Source organism: Hyla sarda, chromosome 2 (assembly GCF_029499605.1).
Source record: "Hyla sarda isolate aHylSar1 chromosome 2, aHylSar1.hap1, whole genome shotgun sequence".
NCBI classification, from domain to species: domain Eukaryota; kingdom Metazoa; phylum Chordata; class Amphibia; order Anura; family Hylidae; genus Hyla; species Hyla sarda.
In genome coordinates, this window is record NC_079190.1 from 121,519,583 (window position 1) to 121,534,224 (window position 14,642).

The 14,642-nt window shown below is 41.3% G+C and overlaps 1 protein-coding gene across 2 annotated transcripts in view; it reads right to left on the bottom strand.

The window, feature by feature from the left end:
- Window positions 1–2,399: 2,399 nt before the first annotated feature.
- LACC1 (laccase domain containing 1) overlaps window positions 2,400–14,642 on the bottom strand; it is a 41,244-nt gene continuing 29,001 nt past the window's right edge. For both annotated transcript variants that reach the window (XM_056560453.1, XM_056560454.1), the window contains exon 6: window positions 2,400–2,631. In XM_056560453.1, the coding sequence (XP_056416428.1) occupies window positions 2,460–2,631 (172 nt within the window). In that variant the 3' untranslated portion in view covers window positions 2,400–2,459. The remainder of the gene's footprint in view (window positions 2,632–14,642) is intronic.

Below are 14,642 nucleotides of genomic sequence, written 5' to 3' on the forward strand. Positions count from 1 at the left end.
GCGGTGGGTCAGTAATGGTGCGGGGTGGCCTTTCTTTGGGGGGCCGCACAGCCATCCATGTGCTTGCCAGAGGTAGCCTGACTGCCATTAGGTACCGAGATGAGATCCTCAGACCCCTTCTGAGACCTGGTGTGGTTGGCCCTGGGTTCCTCCTACTGCAAGACAATGCTAGACCTCATGTGGTTGGAGTGTGTCAGCAGTTCCTGCAGGAGAAAGGCATTGATGCTATGGACTGGCCCACCCATTCCCCAGACTTGAATCCGATTGAGCACATCTGGGACATCATGGCTGCCCGGGCTTGCTGGGAGTTGTAGTTTTGAAACCTCCGGAGGTCCGCAGGTTGAAGACCACTGCGGCCTTCGACATCATCCAGCCCCCTCTCACCCCCTTTAGTTCTGAGTACTCACCTCCGCTCGGCGCTGGTCCGGTCCTGCAGGGCTGTCCGGAGAGGAGGTGGTCCGGTGGGATAGTGGTTTCGGGCTGCTATCTTCACCAGGGGCGCCTCTTCTCCGCGCTTCCGGCCCGGAATAGAGGCGTTGCCTTGACAATGACGCAGAAGTACGTTGGCAATGAACGCACCTCTGCATCGTTGTCAAGGCAACGTGACTATTCTGAGGCCGGGCCCGAAGCGCTTAGAAGAGGCCTCCCCGGTGAAGATAGCAGCCCGGAACCACTATCCCACCGGACGACCTCCTCACCGGACAGACCTGCAGGACCGGACCAACGCCGAGCGGAGCTAAGTACTGTATAGAACTAAAGGGGGGTGAGAGGGGGCTGGATGATGTCGAAGGCCGCAGTGGTCTTCAACCTGCGGACCTCCGGAGGTTGAAGACCACTGCGGGTGGGGGAGTTCACTCGAGTATAAGCCGAGGGGGGTGTTTTCAGCACGAAAAATCGTGCTGAAAAACTCGGCTTATACTCGAGTATATACGGCATGTGGTGCAGAACTGAGTTTACACAGAAATGCTATTAAAATCGCTATTACAATTGTATTTGTGACATTGAGGTTACATGGGGTAAGGTCACTAAATGTAGGATTCACCTCTCTCCTGCCATCAGTGAATTATAATTTACTACCATCTGGGGAGATCTAGCAACTAATGTATTCACAGTAACAAGGTTTTATCTTAAGACAACAATGGATGTTCTGAGGAAGGGCGTCGTGGACTGTACATACTGCAGTAATAAACTGGTTCCTGTGAGCGCATTTATGTTTTGTGGATTGTTTTTGAAGTCATAACACTATTGCCGAGCCCAAAAAATGTAAGTAAGTAAAAAGAAGATGCACAAAGAATCATACAGAAATTTCTTTATTTTAAATAATATTTTTTATTGTTATTTTTTTCTATAGCGCCGTCAGCTTCCATAGTAAACATAGCAAAATATTTATTGAAAATATTGTCAATTACTAAAGACCATGTGGCACAAACTAGTGAACAAATGTATATTAGATACATAGATAGGAACCCTGCCCATACAGGATTACAATTTAGAATGAATAGGAGATAGGCCTGAGAATGAACTAAGCAGCTCTAGAAATGTCAGGTGGAGTAGATAGTGGAATAAAAGTTGGAGCCTGTGGGCCAGATTATATGCTTGTGAGAAGTATATAAGAGAGAATTCCAGAAGAGAAGGGAGGCACACGTGAAGTTTTATATCTGTAAGGGTCTATTCACACTGCGGAATTTCCGTCAGTGGAATCCGCCGGCGGAATTCCGCCTGAAATGAAAGCCCAATACTCTTCTATGGGATTCCACACTCCAGTTGACACTTCAGAAATCCCTCTTGTGGAATAGAAGTGTATTGAGCTTTCATTTCAGGCAGAATTCCGCAGTGTGAATAGACCCTAAGACTACGAATACACACAACTTTTTTTTCCATCTATGATACAGGGTTTTTTTCCCCCTAAAAAATAGTGTGTATTAGTATACTGTAGGTGTTCTTCATTTGCTGTTTTATCTCCTGTATTTTCTTATTACAAGTTGTGATTTTTTCATCATGTGAATCAAGAATTGGTGAAAAAATATCACAAAAGACAGTAGCATACATGGACACATGGCATTTTTTCTAGTGTTCTTTCCACCTGTATCAACACTATAGAAACACTACTAAAGGGTAAAAAAGATATGTAGAAATGGCACTTCATATTTCCATATTCTAATAGCTAATATCTGGCTGTAGCCTGAATGGAAAATTGTGATTAGAATTGTGTTGAAATTAAAAATGTCAACATTGGTTAGCTTATATGCAATCAATTTAACTATATATATATATATATATATATATATATATACATATATATACATACATACACATATATATATATATATAGAGAGAGAGAGAGAGAGAGAGAGAGAGAGAGAGAGAGAGAGAGAGAGAGAGAGAGGCATTGAGCTTACAATAGTATTTGAAAGCATTTTTTAAGTCCCTGAGACAGTGCATGTTTATTTTAAAGCTTATTACTTAATAGATATAAAACATATTTGTGTACCAAAATTGTTCCCATCCCGGACATGAGAAAAAAATTTGTCAGGGTGGCAGGAGGTACATAGTGTAATATTTTGACTCTTGTCCATTGTGGTATTATCTTGAATATTCTGTGGCAAAATGCCACCACGTTCCAGAAGAATCCTTTAAAAAGAGAGAGCAAACTACATCAGAAGACCATGATCATTCAAAGCAAAACTCATAGAAAATCAGTATCAGTGCTCTGTATGCATTGTGAAGACTGCACATACAACCCTATACATATTACTGATTTAGAGATTTTATGAGGATCACCAGATCTAGCAGATGTGTTTTGACTCATTAAAGTTGGTCTCCTAGAGTCAGATTTCTATTTTCTGATTAGACATTTTTTATTACATGTTTTTTGTACATTATTATAATTGTAGCCATACTGTGGGGATCAAAGTTTGGGCACCCCAGGTAAAATTTTGTATCAATGTGCAGAAAGAAGCCAAGGAAAGATTGAAAAATCTCCAAAAGGCATCAAATTACAGATTAATCTAAAATAAGGAGAAAAAAGAGGCGCGCTCCTAGTGTAATATTGTCGGTGTGCAAGCGATCAAGCGCAGGTTATTGCACCTTACCGTTGTGTGTTGCGCTGAGGGCACAACACCTTTGTGGGCTTGTCAGATCGCTTGGCGGCGGTGGAATCCGAATGGTAGATTCTCAGATTGGTGGTGCAAGGTAGCTGCCCCTACATCCTTTACAGAGACTGGCAGGTCCCGTGAATAACAGGAGTAATAGAGATAAAAAGTCGGACGAGGACGGTGCCTTCATTTGGATAAAAACTAAATCAAAACTAGCCCAGGTTTGGATTAAAAGCATAAAAATTCAGTTTTTATGGTTTTAATCCAAACCTTGTCTAGTTTTCATTTCGATTTTATCCGAAGGAAGGCGCCGTCCTCGTCCGACTTTTGATCTCTATTACTCAAATTACAGATTAAACATTCTTATATATCAACAAAAGTGAGATTTTATTTCCAATCATTTACATTTTCAAAAGAACAGAAAACAAAAAAATGGCATCTGCAAAAGTTTGGGTACCCTGCAGAGTTAATATCTTGTACTGTCCCCTTTGGCAAGTATCACAGCTTGTAAACACTTTTTATAGCCAGCCAAGAGTCTTTCAATTCTTGTTTGAGGTATCTTTGCCCATTCTTCCTTATAAAAGTCTTCCAGTTCTTTGAGATTTCTGAGCTGTCTGTCACGCACTGCTCTTTTAAGGTCTATCTATAGATTTTCCATTATGTTGAGGTCAGGAGATTGTGAAGGCCATGGCAAAACCTTCAGTTTACGCCTCTTGATGTAATCCCCTGTGGATTTCGAGGTGTATTTAGGATCATTATCCATTTGTAGAAGCCATCCTCTCTTTAACTTCGGCTTTTTCACAGATGGCATCAAGTTAGCATCCAAAATTTGCTGAAATTGTATTGAATACATTTTTCCTTCTACTCGTGAGATGTTCCCTGTGCCACTGGCTGCAATACAACCCCAAAGCATGATTGATCCACCCCATGCTTAACAGTTGGACAGAGGTTCTTTTCATTAAATTCTGTTCCCCTTCTTCTCCAATCGTGCCTTTGCTCATTCCGGCCAAAAAGTTAAATTTTAACCTTATCGGTCCACAGAACTTGTTTCCAAAATGCATCAGGCTTGTCTATATGTTCATTTGCAAAGTTCAAACGCTGATTTTTGTGGTGAGGACGTAGAAGAGGTTTTCTTCTGATGACTCTTCCATGAAGACCATATTTGTACAAATATCTCTTTATAATGGAATAGTGTACCACAACTCCAGTGTCCGCCAGATCTTTTTGGAGGGATTGTGCAGTCAAACGTGGGTTTTGAATTGTTTTTCTCACAATCCTGTGAGCTGTTCTGTCTGATATTTTTCTTGGTCTTCCAGATCTTGCTTTAACTTCCACTGTTCCTGATGACTGCCATTTCTTAATTACATTGCGAACAGAGGATATTGACATCTGAAAACGTTTTGCTATCTTCTTATTGCCTTCTCCAGCTTTGTGAGCGTCAACTATTTTCAGTTTCAGATTTCTAGACAACTGCTTAGAAGAACCCATGGTGCTGATTGTTGGGGCAAGGTCAGATGAGTCTGGGCATTTAAAACCTTTGAGATTGACATCACCTGGTCTTCCCAGATGATGATGGAGAACAATCCATGACACTGGCAGGTCTCAGCTTTGGGAGCAGTGCATGCCATAAATTCTGCAGGGTGCCCAAACTTTTGCAGATGCCATTTTTTGTTTTCTGTTATTTTGAAAGTGTAAATGATGGAAATAAAATCTAACTTTTGTTGACATATTATAAGACTGTCTAACCTGTAATTTGATGCCTTTTGGAGATTTTTCCATCTTTCCTTGGCTTCTTTTTTTCAAATTTTGCTTAAATGGTTTTTGGGGGGCATGTCGCACTTAGGAAGCCCCCATGGTGCCAGAACAGCAAAAGAAAACACATGACACACAATTTGGCAAAGTACACCCCTGAAGGAACGTAACAAAGGGTATAGTGAGCCTCAACACCCTACAGGTGATTGATGGACTTTCGTTAAAGTTGGACATGAAAATGAAAAATGTTATTTTTTTTCAATAAAATGCTGGTGTTTCCCCAAAATGTTTCATTTTCACAAGGAGTAATAGGTAAAAATGTCCCCCAAAATTTGTAACCCTATTTCTCTTGAGTAAGGAAATACCTCAAATGTGGATGTAAAGTGATCTGTGGGTGCATTAGAGGGCTCAGAAGGGAAGGAGTGACATTGGGCTTTTGGAGAGCGAATTTTGTTGAAATGGTTTTTGGGGGGCATGTCTCATTTAGGAAGCCACTATGGTGCCAGAACAGCAAAAAAAAAAAAACATGGGAAACTACACCTCAAGGAATGTAACAAGGGGTACAGTGAGCCTTTACACCCCACAGGTGTTTGATAAATTTGACAATAGTTTGTAACCCCATGGAGTATGGAAATACCCCATATGTGGATGTAAAGTGCTCTGCAGGTGCACTACAAGGTTCAGAAGGGAAAGAACACCATTGGGCTTTTGGATAGAGAATTTGGTTGGAATAGAAGTCGGGGGCCATGTGCATTTACAAAGCCCCTGTGCTGCTTGAACAGAGGACCCCCCCTCCACATGTGACCCCATTTGGAAACTACACCCCTCACGGAATGTAATAAGGGGTGCAGTAAGCATTTACACCCTACTGGCGTTTGACAGATCTTTGGAACAGTGGGCTGTGCAAATGGAAATTTTAATTTTTTTATTTTCACGCACCACTTTTCAAAAAATCTGTCAGACACCTATGGGGTGAAAATGCTCACTGCAGCCCTTATAACATTCCGTGAGGGGTGTAGTTTCCAAAATGGGGTCACATGTGGGGGGATCCTCTGTTCTGGCACCACAGGGGGCTTTGTAAACGCACATGGCCATCAATTCCAGTCAAATTCTCTCTCCAAAAGCCCAATGGCGCTCCTTCCCTTCTGAGCCCTGTAGTTCGCCCACAGAGCACTTTACATCCACATATGGGGTATTTCCATACTCAGAAGAAATGTGTTACAAATTTTGGGTGGCTTATTCTCCTATTACCCCTTGTGAAAATGAAAACTTTGGGGTAACACCAGCATTTTAGTGAAAAAAAATCTAATTTTTCATTTTCACGTCCAACTTTAACAAAAATTTGTCAAACACCTGTGGGGTGTTAAGGCTCACTATACCCCTTGTTACATTCTGTGAGGGGTGTAGCTTCCAAAATGGGGTCAAATGTGTTTTTTTTGCGTTTATGTCACAACCGCTCTAACTATCAGCCACCCTTGTACATGGTGCGCTCTCACTCGCCCTTTACATCCACATATGGGGCATTTCCGTACGAGAAATTGCATTGCAAATTTTTGGGGTCTTTTTTTCCTTTTACCTCTTGTGAAAATGAAAATTATGGGGCAACACCAGCATGTTAGTGTAAAAATTTTATTTTTTTATACTAACATGCTGGTGTAAACCCCAACTTTACCTTTTCATAAAGGGTAAAAGGAGAAAAAGTCCCCCAAAATTTGTAACACAATTTCTCCCGAGTATGGAAATACCTCATTTGTGGCCCTAAACTATTGCCTTGAAATACGACAGGGCTCCGAAGTGAGCGAGCGCCATGTGTATTTGAGGCCTAAATTCGGGATTTGCATAGGGACGGACACGGCAGTGTTCCTCAAACAGGGTGCCTCCAGCTGTTACAGCCCTTTGGCTCTGCATAATGGGAGTTGTTGCTAAGCAAAAGCAGGAGGCACACAGGCCTCAACTCCTGCTGCTGCTGGATCCCGCCACCACCGCCGCTCCGGCATCCTGGTCTGATCACCTTGTCCAGAGACATGGTGATCAAGGAATGAGGTGCCGTAAATGTATGGCGCTGTGCGCTAAGTACCTCTTAGCAGCACCATGAATTTACGGTGCTCGTCCTTAAGGGGTTAAGTGTGCAGAGAGGGGAGAGGGTGAGGATAAATAACCTGATCAAGTCTTATCTATACACTGCTATCAACTTTTCCTGTGGTAATATGATAAGTAGGACACTGGTGAAAAGTTTTCTCTACAGAACAGGAAGTGTCAGTTTATTATTAGGCTTGGTGGCCAGTCTAAAAAACTGCAAGATACCAGGATTTTAGGTAATAGATAGTAAAATGAAAAATTATGGATTTTTTTTTAACATATATTTAATATGTTTAATGTGTTACCACCCATAACATAGCTAATATATTTACAATATAGATATACACAATTACTCATCGTTGTGTTACCTGAAATAGTAAATTGGATACATACATTTGTCAGAAGCTGTAGTGCATGAAACAGGCGCCTATTCTAGAGAGTTGGGGTAAATACTGTTATTGTTTAAAAAGACTTTGTCACCTAGTAACAGGGACACTAAGTAAAATAAAAGTGTTTTTCTTTTTCTTTGTAGATGCCAAAAAATTTATAAAATTCCTGTTAAACACTGCAGACTATTTAGAGAGTATACATGAGTAGATTCCCTTTTAATATATTTTGAAATACTTTTTTAAAAACTACAAAGCCCTGTGCACATGGTATAGGATGTCAGCTACTGTAAGCCAATGAGAACAGATCTGTCACACTTGACATGGTTCTCTGAAAGTTTTTTTTTGGATAGACCATCAATATTTCATCACTGGGGGTCCAAATAGTGGTGCCTCTGCCCATGAGCACAATGAAGGGTGCCACATCACCTTTACCATTACAAAGGCAGTTTGTCTGTAATGCAGAATATTTTATCCACAGCTGGTCATCCTGTAGTGGACACAGTGGAACTAGATGAAAAATTTATAAACCACTTAAAAAAAAATTCAGAAATAACTTCATAGACAAAGTAAACAGTGCAGCAATAGACACACTAATGTAAAACATGAACATAGTAACATAGTTCATAAGGTTGATAAAAGACCAGAGTCCATCAAGTTCAACCTATAACCCTAATGAGTCCCTACTGAGTTGATCCAGAGGAAGCCTAAAAAAAAACTCATACTAGAGGTAAAAATTTCTAAATATGGCATCCGAATAAATCCCTGGATCAACGTTCTGTCCCTATAGATCTAGAATCCATAACCTGTAATGTTATTATTCTCCAAAAATGCATCCAGACCCCTTTTAAATTCTTTTACAGAGTTCACCATGACCACCTCCTCAGGCAGAGAATTCCACAGTCTCACTGCTCTTACAGTAAAGAACCCCATGGTGTAGAAACTTTCTTTCCTCTAGACGTAGAGGATGCCCCCTTGTTATAGATACAGTCCTGGGTTTAAATAGATCATGGGAGAGAGCTCTGTATGGTCCCCTGATATATCAATACATAGTTATCAGGTCTCCCCTAAGCCTCCTTTTTTCTAAACTAAATAACCCTAATTCTGATAATCTTTCTGGGTACTGTAATCCTCCAATTCCCTTTATTACCATGGTTGCCTGTCTTTGAACCCTCTCCAGCTCCACTATATCTTTCTTGTACGCTGGTGCCCAGTACTGTACACAGTATTCCATGTATGGTCTGACTAATGATTTGTACAGCGGTAGAAATATTTCCTTGTCGTGGGCATCTATGCCCCTATTGATGCATCCCATGATTTTATTTGCTTTGGAAGCAGCTGCCCGACACTGGTCACTACAGCTAAATTTACTATTAACAAAGACTCCAAAGTCCTTTTCTATGTTAGTCGTCCCAAGTGTTCTCCCATTTAATACATAATTCCAGCCCGGATTTTTACTCCCCATGTGCATTACCTTACATTTATCAGTGTTGAACCTCATCTGACTCTTCTCAGCCCAAACCTCCAACCTATCCAGATCCATTTGTAACAGTTCGCTGTCTTCTATTGTGTTTACCGCTTTACAGAGTTTAGTATCATCTGCAAAGATTGCTACTTTACTATTCAACCCCTCTACAAGGTCATTAATAAATATATTAAATAGAACAGGACCCAAGACTGACCCCTGTAATACCCCACTAGTAACAGTCATCCTATCAGAATAAGTACCATTAATAACCACCCTTTGTTTCCTATCACTGAGCCAGTTATACCCACTTGCACACATATTTCCCCAGCCCCATCCTTCTCATTTTATGCACCAACCTTTTATGTGGCACAGTATCAAATGATTTGGAAAAATCCAGATATACGACATCCAGCTATTCCCCCTGGTCCAGTCTGGAGGTCACCTCCTCTTAAAAGCTGATCAGGTTAGTTTGACAGGACCGATCCCTCAGAAAGCCATGCTGATATGGGGTCATACATTTATTTTTATCAAGATATTCCAAAATAGAATCCCTTAGAAAACCCTCAAACAATTTATCTACAACGGAGGTTAAACTAACAGGCCTATAATTCCCGGGGTCACCTTTTGACCCCTTTTTAAATATTTGCACCACATTTGCCATGCGCCAGTCCTGGTGAACAGACCCTGTCACTATAGAGTTCTTGAATATTAAAAATAGGGGTCTGTCTATTACATTATTTATTTCCTTTAGAACACGGTGAATGCCATCTGGACCTGGTGATTTGTCTATATAGATTTTTTGTGGGAGGCACTGTACTTCTTCCTGGGTTAGACAGGTGACCTGTACTGGGGATCTTGCTGTATTTCACCTGGCATTTCATTTTCCTCGGTGAATACAGTGGAGAAGAATTTAAAAATTAGCTTTTTCCTGATCCCCGTTTATAATTTCTTCCTCATAATTATATAAAGGGCTACACTTTCATTTTTAACCTTTTTGCTATTTATTTAGTTAAAAATATTTTGAGGTTAGTTTTACTCTTTTTGGCAATGAGTCTTTTTGTCTCTATTCTTGTGGCTTTTATTTGTTTTTTTACATATTTAAAATTTTTCTCTATAGCTTTTTAATGCTTCCTCACTGCCATCCTGTTTTAGTAGTTTAAATGCTTTATTTTTGTCATTTATTGCCCCCTTAACATTTTTATTCATCCACATTGTTTTTTTTTTTTTTATTTCTGACCCTTTTATTCCCATAAGGTATATACATCTTACAGTGAGAATTTAAGATATTTTTTAAAGTCTCCCATTTAATGACAGTATTCTTGTTCTTGAGGACATTATCCCATTTTATATTGTTAAGGGCTTCTCTGAGTTGATCAAACTTTGCCTTCCTAAACTTCATTGTTTTTGTGGCCTCTCGAGAGATTCCCTTCTTGCAGAACAAGTTATAATGTATCAGATTATGATCACTATTTCCTAGGTGTCCTTCTACCTGCACATTAGTTACTCTGTCAGGTCTGTTGGTTAATATTAAGTCCAGTAGGGCGCCCCATCTGGTCGGGCCCTGCACCATTTGGGACAAATAATTGTCTTTATCTATAGTCAGAAAACTGTTTTCTTTATGAGATTGACAGGTCTCAGTCTCCCAGTTCATATCAGGATAGTTAAAGTCCCCCATTATTATCACCTCATTCTGATTTTCTGCCTTGTTTCTTTGCCTCAGAAATTGATCATGTGCCTTTTCCATTTTGTTTGGTGGCTTATAGCAAACCCCTATCAGAATTTTTTTTATTTTTATCTCCATATATTTCTACCCATAATGACTCCACAATAGTATTTCCCTCCCATATATCCTCCCGCAGTGCAGCCTTCAGACTGGACTTTACATAAAGACAAACTCCTCCCCCTCCGTTTTGTCCGATCCTTTCTGAATAGACTATAACCCTGTATGTTGACCGCCCAGTCACAGCTATCATACAACCAAGTCTCTGTTATACCCACTATGTCATAATTTTCCTCAAACATCAGCCACTCAAGTTCCTCTGTTTTATTGGTGAGACTTCTGGCATTAGTCAACATGCAATTCAAAGGTGTATGTTTTTCTTCCTATGAAGCCTATCCCTATGAACTATTCTAACCCCTCCCTCCGCTCCACCCCCAGGTACATTAATAAATCCAGTCTCTCTATCTGCACTATCTCCCCCCTCTACGTTGTAGGTTCCCTCACCCAGTCCCTAGTTTAAACACTCCTCCACCCTTCTAGCCATCTTCTCCCCAAGCACAGCTGCAACCTCCCCATTGAGGTGCAGCCCGTCCCTATGGTAGAGCCGGTATCCGACAGTTAAGTCGTCCCACTACTTCATGAACCCAAACCCCTCCTTCCTACACCAGCTTCTGAGCCACTTGTTTATCTCCCTAATCTCCTGCTGCCTCTCTGGTGTGGCTCGTGGTACAGGTGATATTTCAGAAAATAGAAAATTGGAGGTCCTTGACTTAAGCTTGCGGCCTAAGTCCCTGAAATCCCTTTTAACCTCTTAAGGACCCAGGATGTATGGGTACTTCCTGGGTACCGGTCCTGCAATATAACGCGGGGTCACACGGTGACCCCGCATCATATCGCGGCGGGCCCGGCGTCATAGTGAAGCCGGGACCCGCCTCTAATAGCGCGCGGCACTGATCGTGGTGCCGCGTGCTATTAACCCTTTTGCCGCGCGCTCAAAGCTGAGCCGCGTGGCTGAAAACGAAAGTAAAAGTGCCCGGCTAGCTCAGGGAGCTGTTCGGGATCGCCGCGGTATAATCGTGGCATCCCGAACAGTTGTAGCACATGAGGTCTTCTTACCTTTTCCTGCGCTGTCCGATCGCTGAATGAATGCTTCAAGCCTGAGATCCAGGCTTGAGCATTCAATTGCCAAAAACACTGATTGATCCATTCCTATGGAGATAGATCAATCAGTGTAAAAGATCAGTTAATGCAATGTTATAGCCCCCTATAGGAGCATAATAAACATATGTGGTATCGCCGCGTGCGGAAATGTCTGAATTATAAAAATATACCACTTTTTAAACCACACGTTCAATGGCGTATGCTCAAAAAAATTCCAAAGACCAAAATAGCGCATTTTTGATCACATTTTATACCACAAAAAAGTGAATAAAAAGTGATCAAAAAGTCTGATCAGAGCAAAAATGGTACAGCAAAAAATGAGCCCACATAGTGCCCTGAACACAGAAAAATAAAGAAGTTATAGGGTCAGAAGATGACCATTTTAAACGTATACATTTTCCTGCATGTATTCATGATTTTTTTCTGAAGTGATACAAAATCAAATCTATACAAGTAGGGTATCATTTTAACCGTATGGACCTACAGAATAATGATAAGGTATCATTTTTGCCTAAAAATGTACTGCGTAAAAACGGAAGCCCCCAAAACGTACTAAATAGTGTTTTTTCATCAATTTTGTCGCACATTGATTTTTTTTCCCGTTTCACCGTAGATTTTTGGGTAAAATGACTAATGGCATTACAAAGTAGCGTTAGTGATACAAAAAAATAAGCCATCACATAGAATTTTAGGTGAAAATTTTAAAGAGTTATGATTTTTAAAAGTTAAGGAGGAAAAATGTAAAATGAAAAAATGGAAAAAGCCCGGGTCCTTAAGGGGTTAAAGACACTCCACCTACCTCTTACTTTGTCATTGGTGCCAATATGTTCCATGACTGCTGGGTCCTCTCCAGCCCCACCCAGCAACCTGTCAACCCGATCCGCGATGTGCCAAACTCGAGCGCCATGAGGACAACACACTGTTCGGCAATCCCGGTCTTTGTGACAGATTGCCCTGTCTGTCCCCCTAATAATTGAGTCCCCCAGTACCTGTCTGGCCTGCACTGCACTCCTCCCTCTCTCCTTACTAGAGCAGACACCCCCCTGGTTGTCAGAGGCAGAGTCCTGCTGCAGTACTGCTAGCTCTGAAATGGCATCCCCCTCATCTGCCAACCGGGCAAACTTGTTGGGGTGTGCCAGATCAGGACTAGCCTTCCTGCTACTTTTCCCTCTACCCCGTTTTCTAACTTTAACCCAGCTAGCTGCCTGACTGTCCTGCATCTCTGTCCCACTTTCCTCCCCCACCTCTACCCCAGAGAGTACTTGCTCAGTGAGCAGGAGACTCCTGTCCAAGTTGCCAATGCATCTCAGTGTTGCCAGTTGCTCCTCTAGATCCAGGATCTGGGCTTCCAAATGAACAACTCGCACACATCTCGCACAACAATATGCACCCTCAAACTGCTGTTCAAGGATCGCATACATTGTGCAAGATGCACACTGGACTGCATTTTCCAACATGAAGGCCATACTAGATTTGGGGATTGCAAAAATTAACAGTAAAAAATCAAATCAAAAAATCTAATTAAACTCCCTGAATTTTAAGTCCCTCTCACTTTTATACTTACACTCACTTGTATACTTCACACTCTTGTATACAGACAAACAATCACTAGCTCAGACAATCGCTTAGTATACTTTCTTTTATAGTTACCAGACACCACCTCTCTCTTCCACTGCCTAGAAGTGCATGCAAATATTTTTAGCACAAAATGTTCTCCTAGCTAAATAAAACATTTTTCTCTGGCGAATTTGTCATGAATTATTGATACAACCTAACAATATATGGGGACATTTATCATCGTTGCTTTGGTAAGCGAGTTCTGTAGGCATTTTTTTTTTTTTGCTTTCGGTTTTCTTATGTGTGACATATTTATCATGCTATCACAGGGGGTTGATAAATTTGACTCACATAACCAAAAACCAATAAATCACTTTGGAATACCATTTTCTTAGCACACATGTATGCAAAAATGTTTGTGTGTTTATTACATTTTTTTACCACTTTTTTCCCCCTAAATGTACTAACCCATATTTTGTTTGTTTTTATTCTTTTCATTTCAGATCCGTCTGTCCTGTGGGCTACTTCAGATTCAGTGGACTACGATGACCAGCATTTTTTTGTTTAATATTAACAACATTTTGTAAGGAGGGCTTGTGGGGGAGTGTTTTTTGGATAAATAGTTTTTTAAATGTGTTTTTTATTTATTTATTTAATTTACGGGCTTAGTAGTGGAAGTAGTGGAGTTCATTAAGCCGGGGCTTAGCATTAGCCCCAAAAACAGCTAGCGATAACCCCCCAATTATTGCAGGCAGACCCTGGTGTCGGGAAGAGCCGCTACCGACAGGCCCGGAGCATCAAAAATGGCGCCCCTGGGCCTAGGTGGTAACAGGCTGGCTTTGTTTAGGCTGGGGAGGGCCAGTAACAATGGTCCTTGCCCACCCTGGTAACATCAGGCTGTTGCTGTTTGGTTGGTATGTGGCTGAGAATAAAAATACAGGGAACCCTATGCATTTTTCTTTTATTATTTAATTATTTATGAAAAAAAATAATGCATAGGGTTCCCCATATTTTCATTCTCAGCCAAATCCGATACACGAATCTGAAATGAGAAGGAAAAAAAACAAGGAAAATAAGTTAGTACACTTGTTGTAACCCACCCGCACATTTCCCACCCGCACCGCACCGCATGATTATAACTCCCAGCATGCCCTTACAGTAAGGACATAATGGGAGTTGTAGTCATGCAGCAGGGCTGGGGGGGAGATGTGCAAGCGGGTGACAAGCTTGTCACCTGTCCCCACTGAATGACGACAACTCCCAGCATGCCCTTACAGTAGGGACATGCTGGGAGTTGTAGTCATGCTGTGCGGCGGGTGACAAGCTTGTCATCCATCCGCCCATCTAACACTCTCCCCCCGTGCCACACAACTACAATTCCCAGCATGTCTTTACAGTAAGGACATGCTGGGAGTTGTAGTAGT